At 43.9% G+C, this 17173-nt stretch overlaps 1 protein-coding gene across 1 annotated transcript in view; it reads left to right on the top strand.

The window, feature by feature from the left end:
- rell1 (RELT like 1) overlaps positions 1-17173 on the top strand; it is a 41599-nt gene extending 24426 nt beyond the window's left edge. The window contains exons 5-8 of the mRNA XM_022211155.2: positions 2719-2967; positions 7786-7918; positions 15200-15228; positions 15314-17173. Of these exons, the coding sequence (XP_022066847.1) occupies positions 2719-2967; positions 7786-7918; positions 15200-15217 (400 nt within the window). The 3' untranslated portion in view covers positions 15218-15228; positions 15314-17173. The remainder of the gene's footprint in view (positions 1-2718; positions 2968-7785; positions 7919-15199; positions 15229-15313) is intronic.

Here is a 17173-nt window from a genome sequence, read left to right as displayed (position 1 = left end):
CTCTTTGACTGGAAAATCCATCCATTCTCTATACACCACTTTATCCTCACTACGGTCGCGGGGGGAGCCTATCCCAGCTGACTCAGGTGAAGGCAAGGGACACCCTGGACAGGTCGGCAGTCTGTCACAGGGCTACATATACAGACAAACAATCACACTCACATTGACACCTACGGGCAATTTGGAGTAGTCAATTAACCTCAGCATATTTTTGGGAGGAAGCCGGAGTGCCCGGAGGAAACCCACGCATGCACAGGGAGAACCTGCAAACTCCATTCAGAAAGATCCCAGGCCCACCCCGGGATTCGAACCGGGATCTTCTTGCTGCAAGGCGAAAGTGCTAACCACTACTCCGTTGACTCCACTGTGCAGCCTCTTTGACTAGAAAATGTATCCTCAAAATATGTGCAGTTTTTTTTTCTTGACTAACTGAAAAGTTAGATAACACCTGTAGATGAAAATGTCATTGTAGATGTACAACATTAAGTGTTGTGCAACAGGGACAAAACTGACATAGCATCGATCCTAAGGCACTCAAGGTTTTAATGCTACGACATACAATTAGGGCAAAAACTAAGTAATTGCTCACTTTGCTGATTTTTAAAAAACATTATTATATTCTTTCTGAGAATCTGAAATGTTAGAAAGTCATGGAAATGCATGTCCTAGTTTGCAATGTCTTAAAATGTGTAGTTATGTCAGACAGCCTGGATAAAGTTGATATTCATTTAACAAACAACCATTCAAAAGTTTGGGCTCACTCGGAAATGATCTTATTTTTGAAAGAAAATCATTATTTTTTTCAATGAAGATAGCATTAAATGAATTAGAAATACAGTCTAGACATTGTTAATGTGCTAAATGACTCTTCTAGCTTCAAACAGCTGATTCTTAATGGAATATCTCCATAGGGGTACAGAGGAACATTTCCAGCAACCATCACTCCTGTGTTCTAATGCTATATTGTGTTAGCTAATGGTGTTGAAAGGCTAATTGATGATTAGAAAACCCTTGTGCAGAGGCTGTAATCAGAAAACGTTAAGCTGGAGATACCGGTTTTAGACAATATTGTGCAACACTTTGCTGCCTCGTGTCTGACTTTGCCCAATATTGGTTTTCTAGATAATACACACTTCGAATATTGTATGTTAGCTGTTGTACATGGTTGTGCAGCTTGGTGGACCCTTGTACTGTTTCATACTATTGTGTTGTGGGAGTTTAGCTAGTTAGGGAGCACCATGAGAAAGTCTTTTCTGAAGCTTAATGACTTCAGACAGTATACTATGGCCATGCCGCACTCCTGTAGCTGCGAGCGCTCTTCCCATTCTTTAGGATGTCTCTGCCGGAGGTGCTGAAAGAGGTTAGTTGTGCTGCTACTCTTCGTTTTCACAGTACTTTTGCAAATCTTGCACATGACTGTAGTTTGCTCTGTCAGTCTTGTCAAAGCCGAACCGCTTCCATATAATCGATGTAACATGAGGCCGTTTTCTCATGACCAACTCTTCGTCTGCTGTTCTGTCCGCCATGACAGGGGTTGTGAGTGTTTTGGAGGAAGGAGATGAGAGGCAGAAGCAAACGCCAGTGCACAAGTCGTGAAAGGCAGAAGAAGAATCTGTATTGTTATATATTTAAGCTCGCCTCGATTTTACGATTTGTCAAATTTTCAAATCGTCAGGTTTTAAAAAGGCGAAATAATCGAATTAATTCGATTTATCGCCCTGCCCTATATGGGCCTAATTAGATTATTGTTCTTGTGTTCTATTGGCACTTGAAACAGCTGTTAAGCTTCGGCTTGTTTTACATACATGCAAAATCTTGGCTACAAACATAAAATTGGGCTTATTTTTCCACAATTAGCCCCAACCTTGATGATTAGACTCAGGCCACCTCATAGTGTGTTCCAGTTTCTTTCCCCAACTGTCTATTTCTGCGATGCCGGGGAAGAAAAATGTACTCAATATTATACTGCCTGTCCCCCGGCGCGTTCAGACACATATATAGTATGTTTATGTGAGCGTGTAGGAGCACTGTTTATTCTGCCTTTGTGTGTAAACAATATGAGGAACAGCTCTCCAGAGTCATAAAATATGCAACACACACTTCCTCTCAAAGCGGAGTGCAAAAAGACAAGTGAGCTGGCCTCAATTAGTGTCTCTTAATGCACTTCCGAAGTAAATACTGTATGAAATCTGCTTTTATATATTTGCCACCAGCCCTAATTGTCTGCTCTGATGTCTGAAGCCTCACCTGATGTTCGTGCCGTACAGGAAATTGATTGCCTTTTTGCTTTAAAGGAAATCCTTCAGAGGGATGTCAGTAATTGTTTTGAAGTGTGAAATATCAGCGTGTCATTTCTGCAGAGGTAGATTATGATAAATGAAGCACTGCACAATTCAGTTAGGTTGTATTTTGTCATTAAAATTGACTGAATGTAAGTCAGTGGTTGTTTTTCCTTTTATTTAATGTTTGGATGGAACAGAGTGCTGTAACATTTGATGACCTACAAAAGATTTATTGGGTTGTTTTTTGCCATAATTATCACTCAGGAGCTGATTTACATTATTTTGCTTGTGATCAGTCTGTAACAACAGGCCTCAAGCAGTCATATTAATATAATTAAGTCATGCTAATTGAGTCATTACTAAAGCATAATTCTTTAAACATCTTGGATACACAAAAATCTTCAAAGAGTACTAATTTCCTTTCCTCTGTCTTCAGTCCTCCGCTCACCCCCACCTCCCCCAGCACCCCAACCCCTCCGATGACTCCCGTATCGCCGGGGGCACCTCCGGGAGCCGCCAAGCACACCTGCAGCCACCTGCACACCATCGGGGGCCCGGGCGGCCACAAGAACATCTGCACCCGCTGCAGCCAGAAGAAATGGCCGCTGATGAGGAAGCCGTCGGCCCGGAAGTCAGAGTACCGGCGCAGTCACCACGGAGAGGTCACGGTGCTGGCTGTGGGCAGGTGGGCAGGTGTGTGTGTGTGTGAGAGTGTGTGTTTGAGTCGTGAAGGAAAGAAGTAGGAGAGTTGGTGTGCTGTAGAGCTGCAGCTATCGATTATATATATGAAGTTTGATAGTTGTATGGTGCAGCATGGTGCAGCTGTCTGTTACAAATAACCAGCTGCATTCACTAGTACAATAAATATATTACGCATATATAATAGTTTCCTACCAGCATTCCCATCTTACATTATTTCTAGTTGCAGCTTTATGCCATAATAAGTGTTTATATTCGTCATTATTCTCCATTAAAACAACCTGCTGGCGATCGGTTCATTTTGTACGGAAAATGAGTCAAATGATGCGTTATATGCTCTTGTTTCTGTGGATGAGTTTGAAGCAGAAAGTGTGAGTTAAAGAAAGTTGAAAACCACCTTCATATCTGTTAACTCTGACTTAGGTTTTAGTTTTTGTCAAGCCGACTCACACAAAGAAAGCCTGATTACGTTGAACCGTCTTCGTAGTTCAGTCCTCTGATTTGTTAAATGTCGTAAACGCTAGAAAAGCTGCGTCGGTTGAAATAGAAGAGTCCCGTCAAATTTAATGTAAGCACACACAGTGTCCTCCAGAGCAGTGGTTCCTAACCTGTTTGGCTTGGAGCCCCCCTATAAGCTGCACCCCTTTGTCTACCTTACAACGATGGGAAAGAGGCACCGTTTGTGTTTTGACAACGTATATCTAATGAGTTATTGATGAAGGAAGTCCGAATCTGTGAATATCTTTCCGACTTTACCGAACTGTGTTTTGTTTCTTGATGTCGCCTTGTTTTGCTTGGCTTCATGCTGTCATCTGCCGGCATTTCACCACAAATAACACAATTCTGTCTTTCCCTTAAATAAAACGAAATTTAAGTAACTCTCAGGGTATAGCTGGAATTTTTTTCGCCAGTTTTGCGTTTTTCAGACATCGTTCCCGTCGGTAATTTTCTAACTGCACACAAAAATAATGAATCGGGATGAGCGAGCAAACCAACTTGAAGAAAGCACGGACAGAAGTTGAGAGGTTAAGGAGGTGTGGCATTGAAGCAGCAAAGGATTTTTGAGGAAAAACCAAATAAATGCGTGCTTAAATGTGTTTTATAGGTAGACTAGTGATGACACAGTAAGTCGGTTACTCGGTGTGGGAACCACTGCCCCAGAGGCATATCAGGCATTAGTGCACACATAACGCCAACAATCAAACATTAACTCTCAATAATCGTCAATGAAAAATCCACACTTGATTACGCAGGGTAAGTTTGCAGTTCACTCACCAGACTAGTGACCTGGAAAATACAAAGGTGGACGGTCAGGTTGAAGCTTCAGTGGTTAGTCTGCTCTGTGGTAAGGACCCCTGTTAAAGGCACACTGGATAGGAAAGGTTCTCACAGAACTGAGACAGCAGTGGAGAGATTTCTAATAAATCAACAGCTTTCTGCCACTTTCTCAGGATAGCATCAGGAGCTTCATATCGAGTACTTAATGTCAGCCTGCCTCCTTTTTTCTAATACAACTTTATTTATCTAATCAAGGGCAATTGTATACAGCGGTTAGTTTCAATGGGAGTGAAAAAGTGCTATTACTGACTGTCATCTTAAGATCTGTAGCTGAATAAACAAATGAGCCAATACAAGCAGCCAATAATATCTTGCTTTGATAATAAGATTGCAGGTTTCAGGTTTCAGAGCAATTGCTTAAAGAGTTCAATTGCCTGCTTTCACTTCTTCACCACAGCTAACGTCATTTCAAAGCTCTCTGTTCCCCTTCTATAACAGCTAATCAGAGCATCAGACAAATACTAAATAGGTCTGAAATTATAATGTGTAGTTCTTGCTAAGTTAAGCCCTTCCGTAGCTATTTATACACATAGATTGCGTCATAATCTGGTTGTTTTTTGAAGTCGAACCACAATGCTCACCTCCACTGCACAGGTGTGTCCACACCGAGCAGTGCTGCTACTGCCAGGCCTGGATTTCTGCTTGCCTTTGATAATGAGAATCAGAAACTGAATGTTTGATTTCCCCTCATGATGAAATCACCTTTAGATGCCATGCTGCTGCAGTGAGCCACGCCCCTGGCCAGTCACAATCCTCAATTCTGTAGGTCTTGATCATGGAAATTTATTGAAGCACAAGTAGTTCAGATTTGCAGCTTTGATTGAGGATTCACCTTGAAGGAGCCACTTTTTGTGCTTTTAAAAAACTACTCGTGTAAACAACATTTTACTTGTGGAGATATTTTACACGTGAGGGATGTCAAGGCTTTGACGGTTTCAGTAGTCAGAAGGTCTCTCCCAAGGTAGGAACGCACGATTGTTTCTCAGGTAAAAAGCAGCGACGGAGAACAAAAGAAGCACCTGGAGGCCTCTTCTTTACTTTCCAGCGTTTGAAAGTGGTTTAAGACAACAACAACATACAGGCAATGAAACCCTGACAGTGTTCTATCGTTATGAAATTAGTCCAGGTGTGTCCTAGATGGAGTTTAAAGCAAACAGACCATTTCTCTGTCCACCAGTCAACCCAGAAAGTGTGTAGCTTCTTCACCAACACACAGCGATTGCACTCCTCATCCTTAATGCCCTGCTGAGAGCTGATTGGGATGCAGAGAGCTTTCTTTTCATTTGCACACCCAGATGAATGGTCATGTACGCAGAGGGTCAGCATGACCTGGATACGAATATTCATTTGCTGATTTAATTAAAGCTTTGGAGCGTGTGTGTGCATGCATGTGTGGCTTTGAGTGGGTGGTTGAATGAGAGAGGTGTCATGTTTAGGTGAATGAGTCATGGGGAGTTTGTGTGTTTGTCAGTGTGTGTGTTATCAGTGAGGTAGAAGCAGATACCCGCTGAGTTTATGCTCGGCATCATTCATTAAAGGGCCATTTTCTGTGCTTTATGTATACCAATATAAATGGACTATTTGCAAAGCGAAAAACTGCCAGTAAAGTGGGTCAGCTACCTGTTGCTTTATTTTCAATCCATCCATACACTGCTTAATCCTCATTAGGGTCGCAGGGGCTGGAGTCTATCCAGCTGACGTAGAGTGAAGGCAGGAGACACCCTGGACAGTTCACCAGTCTATCATTAGATATGGGATGGGACCCTCCAAACATCAGACATAAATGCCAAATGCTTCACCTTTGGAATAGACTGGTCAAGTTGTCCATTCAGAGAATCACAAAAAGATGTTTAATTGTCATTAACTCATCATTTATTTTTCATAATAGATTATTCTGCGATGTTCAGGAGATGAAGAGTAATATGTTTCCTAGGTTTAGAGAAAAATAGTTTGTTGATATTTGGAATAAACCAAAATTATGAACTTATTGTCTTATAAAGGACAGATACAGCATGGAACCTTATGTGAATCAAAATTTAAGCAAAACACAGAGATCCCTGTGTGCACAGCTATGATCAAGAACATTAGCTCTAGAGAAGGACAGACCTTATTTCCTGTGTAATTTAGGTGAAGTTGAGAATGAGATTCATTTTATGTTTAACTGTCCTGTATACAAAGATATCAGAGAGGTACTTTTCAGGAAGATGTCCTTTCTTTCTTTTGACTTCTTTTGGTTGGATGACCATGAAAAACTTGAGTCATGTTTTAAAAAGGGAACCTTTTTCATCGCAGAATTTGGGATGAAAGGCAATGTTTGAGAAGTGAGCAGCAGAATAATGTGTGTTTTGGGTGTATTGCTGCAATACTAGTATATTGGTGTCTTGTAAACCCATGAGGGTTGGACACGGTTGTGTGCATGACGCGAAAACAAAGAAGTTAGGGCTGGGCGATATGGCCAAAAAATAAAATCTCGATTTAAAAAAAAAAAATAAAAATTTTTTAGTCATCTTGGATGATTACGATTTTAATCGATTTTTGTTGTTTCTTTGCGGTCTGTTTGCTATGGCTAGTGCTAGCCATGCCACACTCCAGTAGCTGCGAGCACTTTTCCCATTCTTTAAGATGTCTCTGCCGGAGGTGCTGAAAGAGGTTAGTTGTGCTGCTACTCTTCGTTTTCACAGTACTTTTGCAAACCTTGCACATGACTGTAGTTTGCTCTGTGTCAGTCTTGTCAAAGCCGAACCACTTCCATATAATCGATGTAACATGAGGCCGTTTTCTCATGACCAACTCTTCGTCTGCTGTTCTGTCCGCCATGAAGTGGGTGTGAGTGTTTTGGAGGAAGGAGATGAGAGGCAGAAGCAAACGCCAGTGCACAAGTCGTGAAAGGCAGAAGAAGAATCTGTATTGTTATATATTTAAGCTTGCCTCGATTTTACAATTTGTCAAATTTTCAAATTGTCAGGTTTTAAAAAGGCGAATTAATCGAATTAATTTGATTTATCGCCCAGCCCTAAAAGAAGTCAAATCAATCTATCAGTCACAGGGCTACACATAGAGACAGACAATCGCACTCACACCTGTAGACAATTTACAATCACCAGTTAACCTCAGCATGTTTTTGGACTGTGGGAGGAAGCCGGAGAAAACCCACACATTCACAGGGAGAACACGCAAACTCCATGCAGAAAGAGCCAAGGTTCAGGCCGAGATGCAAACCGGGGATCTTTTAGCCGCTAGGCAACAGTGCTAACCGCAGGGTCACTCAGAAAAATAATTTGTTATAGTCTCCAAACTTTATTTTTTAAAGAGTTGAACAATACACACTGTGCTGTTTGTATTTTTCTTCCAGCTAGTAGTGTGTTTTCACATAAGAGAGTTTATTTTTAATGATCCAACTCCTCGGTGGAAGAGACCACAGGACGGTAAAAACATTCTAAACCTTTGCCTCGTATGTTTTTCTCAGGTTCCGGGTGACAAAGTGTGAAAAATTAGCGAGAGATCGACGGACTCTGCTAATAACAGACTCCAACGGGAGCGTCCCGACATCACCCACGGAGACGGAGCCCAAGAGCCGAACGACGTCCGAGTCCCAACAGGTCAGTGCGCTGGGAGCTTTATTTGTTTCTATCTTTGTCTTTTGCTCCCACTGGTTTCTTTCCCACTGACACCATGTGCACAAACTAATGTTGCTCATGTGTCCAGAAGTATTTGTGTGTGTGTGAAGCTCTCCTCATGATGTTCTTGTTCACAGCACTTGGGGACGCTGCCCTTTTTAAGCATTTAATTTTTTTCGTAAACACCAAATCCCCACATTTTAGATGAATGTTTATTTTTTTCCTGAAGTGAAAACATGAAATAGTCTGGGCGACCCAAATCTTTTGAATGGTAGTGTCTGGAAAGTGTGGGCTCGATGTCCTTACACAGCAATTCACCATCATGAAAAACTGTAATATGGAAAGTAATTAATGAAAAAGACCAACTTTTTTGCAAGATGCGATAGCTCTGTCTGCAAAAGCGGTAAAATGTGGCTAAATTGTCACGGTCTGAAGCCCTGCTATTAGTTAAAGGTAATGTCAATGCAGGGAAATAAGTAAAGGGAGTGTTTTAAAAATTCATGATAAAGGACTTTAGAAAAACTCCGCTGTAGCTTCCAGCTCTGCAGGAGCTCCGCTTTATGAAAGAGCAACGCTTCAGGTGATCATGAACAGCGTCCTCTTGCCTCTCCTCAGTGTAATTCACTGCTTACAAGAGTGTGCAGAGAAATTGCATCCTCCTGTTGATGCTATTGAACGACAGAAATGTCCTTCTCTTTAATGTCTTTTCAGATTCTTCTTTTTAAAAAAAAACACTTCTAGCAGCATCACAGCAGACGGCAAAAGCATTTATAGAAGGCTAAATGTTAGTCATCTGAGGTGCTGCTGGATAATCGCATTTAATGGTCAGGTGTACAGTCAAGCGCTTGTTCTGTGACAGTTATTTTCAGTGTTGTAATATTGTGTAGCAAGATAGTTTCAAAGGATGCTTGCATGCACTTAGGTACATTTAAGTATCCAGCATTTGGAGCTGCTTGAATTGAAAGTGTCAAACTCTTAAATTCCTGCACCGGTTTGTTCCTTTTCTGAATCAGTTCATGGTGGAAATGTCTCTACTTATGTTGAGGAAAACTCAATTCAAAGCAAGAAAAGCACTCAGAGAGCGAAGTACTCTGCCAAGGCTGCTCAGTTGTATAATTTCTGGTGGATGAAATCTTGAAAAAAAATCCTGGCAGAAATCACAGCAATGTAGAATGTAGCCGTTCGAATTTCGATGTACCCACAAACAAAGTGACCTTGCACTGAGCACAGTCTTGTGTTATGCATGTGTAGGTTTTGTACGGATACCGAATCACATGATCTAAATATATAGCAGGTGGCAGGAATCGATGGGACTCGGAAACACCCCCAAAATTTAATCAATTGTTGTTCATATCGTTTCAGATGGATAAGTACCGATAAGTCTGCTTCAGTCGATTTGAAGTAGGATCGCAATCATGTGATCGTCAGCAGGCAGCTGACTTGTCATAGTGTCTCATAACGATACAGAAATCTTGAACAAATCCGTGGATCCAGACTATAAGCCGCATCACTGCCAAAATCTATTCACTTTGTCCTGGTGTCATTTCTGACCTTCCCTGAAAATTTCATTCAAATCTGTTGTTCCGTTTTTGAGTAATGTTGCAAACAGACAAACAGACAGATGTATGCTGATCGTCACGTCACATAACCCCTCCGTTCCTTGGCGTAGTAATAAACTGAAATTATTGGAATATAATGCAGCCAGGCTACCAAGTCTTTAACTCATGTCAGTCATTTTTCTCATTAATATTACCCCTCTTGAGTCAACAGACATGTAGGCATGACTGAATCTTCTTTCAATTTTTGTGTTTTTTTCGTTTGGGGAAATTACTTTTTCAAATGCGCAGTGATGAATGATTTCAAATGAATTCATTTCGAACTGTGTTTGAGTGTCTGTGTCAGATTCAATACGTTTATGTAACTTGCACCCTGGAATACAGTAGCACTTTTGAGAACAGAGCCTTCGCCTTGAGTCTAATGTCAGAAAATGGGCACCATGTGAATATGATGAATAAAGACCCACTTCTTCCTCGAGCAACAAAACCATAGTTGAACGCTAAGCAGTGTTTGTTGAAAACCGCTGTACCAGGCTGTTTATTTTAGCCTTTTTTTAACAAGGAAAATAGATATTTTTGACCTTTTTATGTACGCATGCACACAGCAGTCTGTGTTGGAGAATTTATCAGAGGAGAGATGATTTGAAGCAGTTTTGGTCTGAGTTTTTTTTATGTAATTTGTTGACAATAGGCGACTTTTCTCTGCAGAAAGTAGCAGGTTTCCAGAAATGACTCCCTAATTGGCCCTTTAAACATTTCTGTTTCTATTGCTGTGTAGGTTTCACCATGATGGCAACTCTGATTGCTGCTAAAACTGGATGGAACTCCAGTTTTTATGTTGGTCTATGTGGATTAAGTATTTTATCAACTCAGATAAAGATCCTGAATGATGTTCTGCTGGGGTACTCTTAGCGTTCAGAGATTTGCCTGCCCTGAAAAGGCCTGCAAGCTCCTAAGGTGGTAAATGGTTTAACAAGTACACCAGTGACCCTAAATTAAAAGAATCCAGGCGGCGCAAATATTCTGATCTTAAAATTAATATTCAGATACCACCATCATGACCGGATATTCGGATATTCGGATATTCAGGTCCAGCCCTAGCAGCTTATAGTCTGGATCCACAGATTTGTTAGAGATTTCTGTATCATTGACAGATAACGGCACAGTGGCACTGTAACTATGACTACAAGTGAACACTACGTCAGCTGCCTGTTAATGATCACATGATTGTGATCCTACTACAAAGGTTGTTGCTAGAGGTACAGACCCGTACCCGTAGCCTGTGGACTACGGATACGGCACTTTCCATTTGCCAATCAGATACGCGAGATCTGGTCATGTGACTCCCGGTAGACGTTAGCGGTACGGACCCGTAGCATCGGTACGACAGGTACGGACCCTAAACCTGACCCTAACACTAACCCTAACCTTAACCTTTGCTTACCTTTCAACAGTTTGCAGTGGTTAGCAGCTTCTTGACTCACGAGACTCGCGTACGGGTCCGTATCTGTCTGGCTAATGGAAAGTGCCGTATCCGTAGCCCACAGGCTACGGGTACGGGTCCGTATCTGTAGACACTGCCTACTACAAATCCATGGCTGCGCGCTTATCGGGATCTTTCGGAAATGATACAAGGAACAATTGATTAAATTGTGGGGGTGTTTCTGAGTTTTATCAATTCCCGCCGCCTGCTACATATATAAGATAAGATAAGATAAGATAGACTTTATTAATCTCGCAAAGGAGAAATTTAACATTACAGGGCTCTTAGAAACAAAAACAGAGGAGTGCAAAAGTCACGAAAGTGCAAGAACAAGATAATAAATATTGCACATAATAACAACTACACAGTAGTGTTATACAGTCTGATGGCAGTGGGGATGAAGGACCTGCGGTAGCGCTCCTTCTTGCACTGAGGGTGTCTGAGTCTTGTGCTAAAGGAGCTGCTCAGCTCCACTACAGTCCGGTGCAGTGGGTGGGAGCTGTTGTCCATGATGGATGAGAGCTTGGTCAACATCCTCCTCTGACCCACATCCATCACAGAGTCCAGTGGGCAGCCCAGGACAGAGCTGGCCCTCTTGGTCAGCTTGTTCAGTCTCTTCATGTCCCGCTCTGTGCTGCCCGGGGCCCAGCAGACGACAGCGTAGAGGAAAGCAGAGGCTACCACAGTGTCGTAGAAAGTCCTTAGTAGAGGTCTGCACACTCCGAAGGACCTCAGCCTCCTCAGAAGGTGGAGGCGACTCTGGCCCTTCTTGTACAGAGCGTCAGTGTTGTGGGACCAGTCCAGTTTATTGTTGAGGTGAACACCCAGGTACTTGAAACTGTCCACTGTTTCAATGTCCTGCCCCTGGATGTTCACTGGTGGATGTGGGAGTGTCCTTCTCCTGAAGTCGACCACCATCTCCTTTGTCTTACTGGTGTTGAGGCACAGGTGGTTGCGCTCACACCAGTCCACAAAGTCCATGATGACCGACCGATACTCCAGCTCGTTCCCCTCAGACACACGGCCCACAATGGCGGAGTCATCGGAGAACTTCTGGAGATGGCAGCTGTCTGTGTTGTAGGTGAAGTCCGAGGTGTAGATGGTGAAGAGGAAGGGCGAGAGGACGGTGCCCTGGGGCGCCCCCGTGCTGCAGACTACCACCTCTGACTCGCAGCCGCACGTACTGTTGACGGTCAGTGAGGTAGTCAGTGGTCCAGGCAGCGAGATGTCCATCAACTCCCGCGTCCACCAGCTTCCCCCACAGCAGCGCCGGCCTGATGGCGTTGAAGGCGCTGGAGAAGTCAAAGAACATGACTCTCACAGCGCTGCCGGCGCTCTCCAGGTGAGTGAGCGCTCGCCGCAGCAGGTAGATGACGGCGTCTTCTACCCCCATGTTGGGCCTGTAGGCAAACTGCAGCGGGTCCAGGTCGGAGCTCACCACTGAGCGGAGGTAGTGGAGGAAGAGCCTCTCCATGGTCTTCATGAGGTGGGAGGTGAGGGCGACAGGTCTGTAGTGGGCCAGTTCCTTGGCGTGAGCTGTTTTAGGGACTGGGACCACACAGGAGGTTTTCCACAGGACGGGGACCCGCTCCAGGCTGAGGCTCAGGTTGTAGAGGTGGCAGAGGACCTCACAGAGCTGGTCCGAGCAGGTCCTCAGCAGCCTGGGACTGATGTCCTGCAGATTTCCTCTGCTTCAGTCGCCTCAGCTCTCTCCTCACCTGGTCCGGTGTGAAGGAGAGGGGGAGTGAGGTGGGCTGCAGGGGGTGGGAGTAGTCCGTGAGGGTGAATTGGGGGCCGGTGAAGGTGTCGCAGGAAGGGGAGAGTCTGCTGGGCTGGGGATGTGTGAAGAGGGGGGAGCAGGAAAGGGGGCAGAGGGGGTAGGGGGAGAGTCAAATCTGTTAAAGTAACAGTTCAGCTCGTCCGCCCTGCGCTGGTCCCCATCAGCTGTCCCTCTGGCACTCTGTCCATGTCCAGAAATGTTCTTAAGTCCTCTCCACACGTCCCGCGCGTTGTTCTGAACCAGCTTCTCCTCCAGCCTCTTCCCATAGTCCTTCTTGGCCCTTCTGATCCGCCACTGGAGCTCACGCTGCACTCTCTTCTGCTCCTCTCTGTCCCCTGAGATGAAAGCCCGTTTCTTCTGGTTCAGGAGGGCTTTGAGCTCAGGGGTGACCCAGGGGTGGTTGTTGGAGAAGCACCGTACTGTCCGAGTTGGCACAGTGCTGTCCACGCAGAAGTTGATGTAATCTGTGATGCAATGCGTGAGGCCATCGATGTCGTCTCCATGAGGACTGTAGAGCACGCTCCAGTCTGTGGTCTGGAAACAGTCTCTGAGTCTCTCACTGGCCTCATCTGTCCATGCCGTCACAGTTCTCTTCTGCACAGGTCCTCTTCTCACCTTGGGTGTGTAGTGGGGGAGCAGATGAACCAGGTTGTGGTCCGAGCGGCCAAGTGGGGGGAGGGGGGCAGCGGTGTAGGCGCCTTTCACGTTCACATACAGTAAGTCCAGTGTCTTGTCGCCCCGCGTGTGACACGTGACATACTGTGTGAAAGTTGGGAGAAAGGCAGAGAGGGAGGCGTGGTTGAAGTCTCCACTGATCAGGACAAGCGCCCGGGGATGGCGGCTCTGGGCTTCGCTCACGGCGCTGTGGAGTCTTTCACACGCTATCACTGCATGAGCTGATGGTGGGCTGTATACACAAAACACAATCATGTGCGAGAACTCCCTCGGTAGATAATACGGCCGCAGCGCCACCGTAAGCATCTCCAAGTCCCGCGTGCACAGCTGTTCCTTCACATGCACATTTGCTGGGTTACACCACCACTCATTCACATACACAACCAGTCCTCCCCCAGACTTTTTGCCGCTTCCCACCGCGTTCCGGTCCGCGCGCGCGAGTGTAAATCCGTTCAGGGAAACCACAGAGTCCGGTGTATGTCCATTCAGCCATGTCTCCGTGAAACACATGAGGCTACACTCACGATGCTCCTTCAGCCGCGTCAGCGTGGCCAGCTCCTCTACCTTGTTGGTGATGGAGAGGACGTTCCCCATGATGATAGAGGGAAAATAAGTCCTGCGCTTTCGCCGTCCTCCTCTGCAGCCTCTTCTTTTCCTCCGTATCTCCGCGGGGACATGGGGCCTCTCCGTGTAGAGAAAGGATGAGCTGCGGAGGCCGAGAAGGGTCTCACGTGTGTAGCGTCTTTGTTCCTCAGAGCGGCCGCCGCTGTGTCCCGAGGGCTCACCTGAAGCAAGTCCAAAAAGTGCAAAAAACAGCACAACTCCGAATAAAAGTGTGATAAAAGTGGGTTTCCTATATGCACGATTGCACAAAGCTTCACCCACTTTAAGGAAAAATAGGAGAAAGTGCCTATTTACAATAGAAAAAACGAAAAGTAAGAAAAAAGGGTTGAGAGCTCCCGTAACCAGCTGCTGCTCGCACAGCGCCATCTTAGTAGAAGTATTTAGGTCACGCAATTCGGTTTCCGTACATAACGTACACATGCATCACACACGCCTGTGCTCAGTGCAAGGTCATTTTGTTTGTGGGTACATCTATATTTAATGGCCACATTCTAGGTTGCTGTGATTTCTGATCATCAATAACTAATAAACAAACGCTGCATTTCTGACAGTGCCATATGGGGGAATGAGCAGCCTTGGAGGAGTACTGCGCTCTCTGAGTGCTTTTCTAGTTTTAATCATGTAATCGCATAATCTGTCAGCAGGTGACTTTACTGAAACTTTCAAGCGAACTGTACCCATTCCGGCTTCTGTTACACTTTGTGCTTGCAGTTATGCTAAAAATCCCGAGCAGATCCTGAAATTCAAGGTTGGTAATGTGAGAGATTAGAGGCTTTGCTTCAGGCTTTAGTTACAAGCCTATTTAGATTCACCAACCTTGACTGAATCAATGTCCTCAGCAAATTTGTTTTAGGGTGGAGAGACATCACACTCATGTTTCAGAGACGGTACGAACGCAGAAGAATCTATTTACACCTTTAGAATACATTAACATCCGTGTTTGTTTCACTTCTCACTGTTAGCGCTCGTGTTGACTTTTGGCTTTCTCATGCTGCCTGTGAGGAGAAAAAAATCTCCCGAGACAAAAACAAGCATTGCAGCGTGGAAGGGTGATTGCTTCTAATCTGATTGAAGACGTAAGCGTATTGACTCTTGATCAATGATCATTTTCTGTATTAAAATGTGATTATTTTTCTTCCTACCAGGAGCAGACGGAGAAATGATCGAAGTCCAGGTAACGTCACGTTTTCATCAGCCACATGCCTTCGTTTTATAGATCCGTTTGTGTCTAACAACACGTTTTTGTCTGGATTTTGCAGCTCGCCAAAGAGAGAAGAAGCAACATGTGGACACTTTTTAAACTCAAAATGAGAACAACGAACATCAGCGCAGCAGGAATGTGTAGTTCCAGGAATCGTTGCTTCACTCAGAGAGAAACTTCTGATGACGATGGTGGTTATTTTACAAAGTAGAAGGGGGTAAGGTGTGTTTGTTGGAACTACACCCCGTTATCCACCAATGGAATGGATTTACAGCAGTGCCTTGATCGGTGGCATTAAAAGCAGGGCAGCTTCTTGATGCTATGATTGGAGCGTGAACCATTTCCTCCCCTAATGGTCCTATTACTCAACATGTCGATGTGGTCCAGGATGTATGTACATATGTTTTTATATATGATAGTATGAAAGAGTTTTTGCATGTTATCGGTTGGTTACTACACCCAAGGATGAGGTACAGCCAGTCTGAGATGAAGGTGGAGGTTGTCATTTCCAAACAGGAAGGAGGAACAACCTGATACGGTGGTCGCACTGCCAGGAAAGTAGACTGGAACATTAGCAGATGTGATTAAAAACTAAAGTTATCACATCCTGTGATGGCATTGATCATGATGTGAAAGTGTGCCATGTGTTGTCGGGATGATTAAGCGTCCTCACGCTGCATGTTTTTCTGCTACTTTTCCAATCTGATAATCTTGTCTTCGTGTTCTTTCAGTCTGATCTCTAATAAAGAAGTTGCAGTATTCTGGGTCGAGCAACAAATCAGTTGCTCTAAAATTCAAACAGAGGCTGCTCTCTAAATGTTTTATGTTAAATTGACAGGAATTGTAATTGTTTTGAGCGAGCACAACAAGCTCTGAACACTATACTGACATATTGTTGCCATTTTGTACACATTCTGCAGAAAAAGTTCAACATTAACGTTCATGTCCCGTCATGATAAATGAACTGAACCGAGCGTTTACTCTCCTTTTAACTCTGTTTTGGTCTCCACCAGCTCCTGAAAGAAGTGCCCAGCTCTTTACCTGAATATTCAGTATCGTATTTTTGAAGAAAAATCGCTGCCTTCTGTGTACAAAATGAGACTCTGAGAACGAAATGAGTGAATCAAATGAAAATATTAAAGTTCCAGGCTATAAACGATGAAGTCAAAGATGCTGAAATGTTGCACAGAGTTGAAAAGATGTGGGAAGTTGGCTGGAATTAGAGGTGTTTTGTACCAGGAGGGGGATAATATTGCATTAGCAGGGCATCTAAATCACATTTAGAAACATTAAGGGAAACATTTTGACCTCCTAAACCTCCTTTTAAAAAAAAAAAAAAAAAAAAAATTGCTCATAGATTTTATCTGAGACTCTTTGTGTTCATCTACTAAAGCCACATGCAGCTGCCTATTGTAATTAATCATGGATTTATCATATTGTAGCTGCCTTTATATTCATCATCATTGTGCAAAGTTGTCAGGAGCAGATACTGTACAAATGATTTAATCCATTATGGATTATGTTATCTATCATTTGGCCCGCCAGGATGTAAAGCCTTATTATTTTCTAACGAGATGTGACTTTCTGAGCGGCCAGATGGTAGGCACTGTCATTTACAAAGTGTTTACAGCATGAAGACTCATTTGTTGTGGCATGCAAAGCACTGAGTGATTCAGAAATAAGGGTTTGGTCTGTATGTTACCTCCAGGAATATGTGTGTATGTGTGTGTGTGCTGACATTAAAATATTTCTGAATTTCCACTGTTAAGTGAAGCTAAACCGAATATTTGTGGCCGTGCTAGCTTAAAATTCAGGAAATGGGCCAAACGCCTGTATTGGTTTGATATGAATCATCTGTTTAAGCTTTTGTCTTTGACCAAAATTAAAACTGTAATAAATAAATTGCAGGAAGCTGTTA

The sequence above is a fragment of the Acanthochromis polyacanthus genome, chromosome 23, assembly GCF_021347895.1.
Source record: "Acanthochromis polyacanthus isolate Apoly-LR-REF ecotype Palm Island chromosome 23, KAUST_Apoly_ChrSc, whole genome shotgun sequence".
Taxonomy (NCBI): Eukaryota; Metazoa; Chordata; class Actinopteri; family Pomacentridae; genus Acanthochromis; species Acanthochromis polyacanthus.
This window is presented reverse-complemented; position numbering and strand designations above follow the sequence as displayed.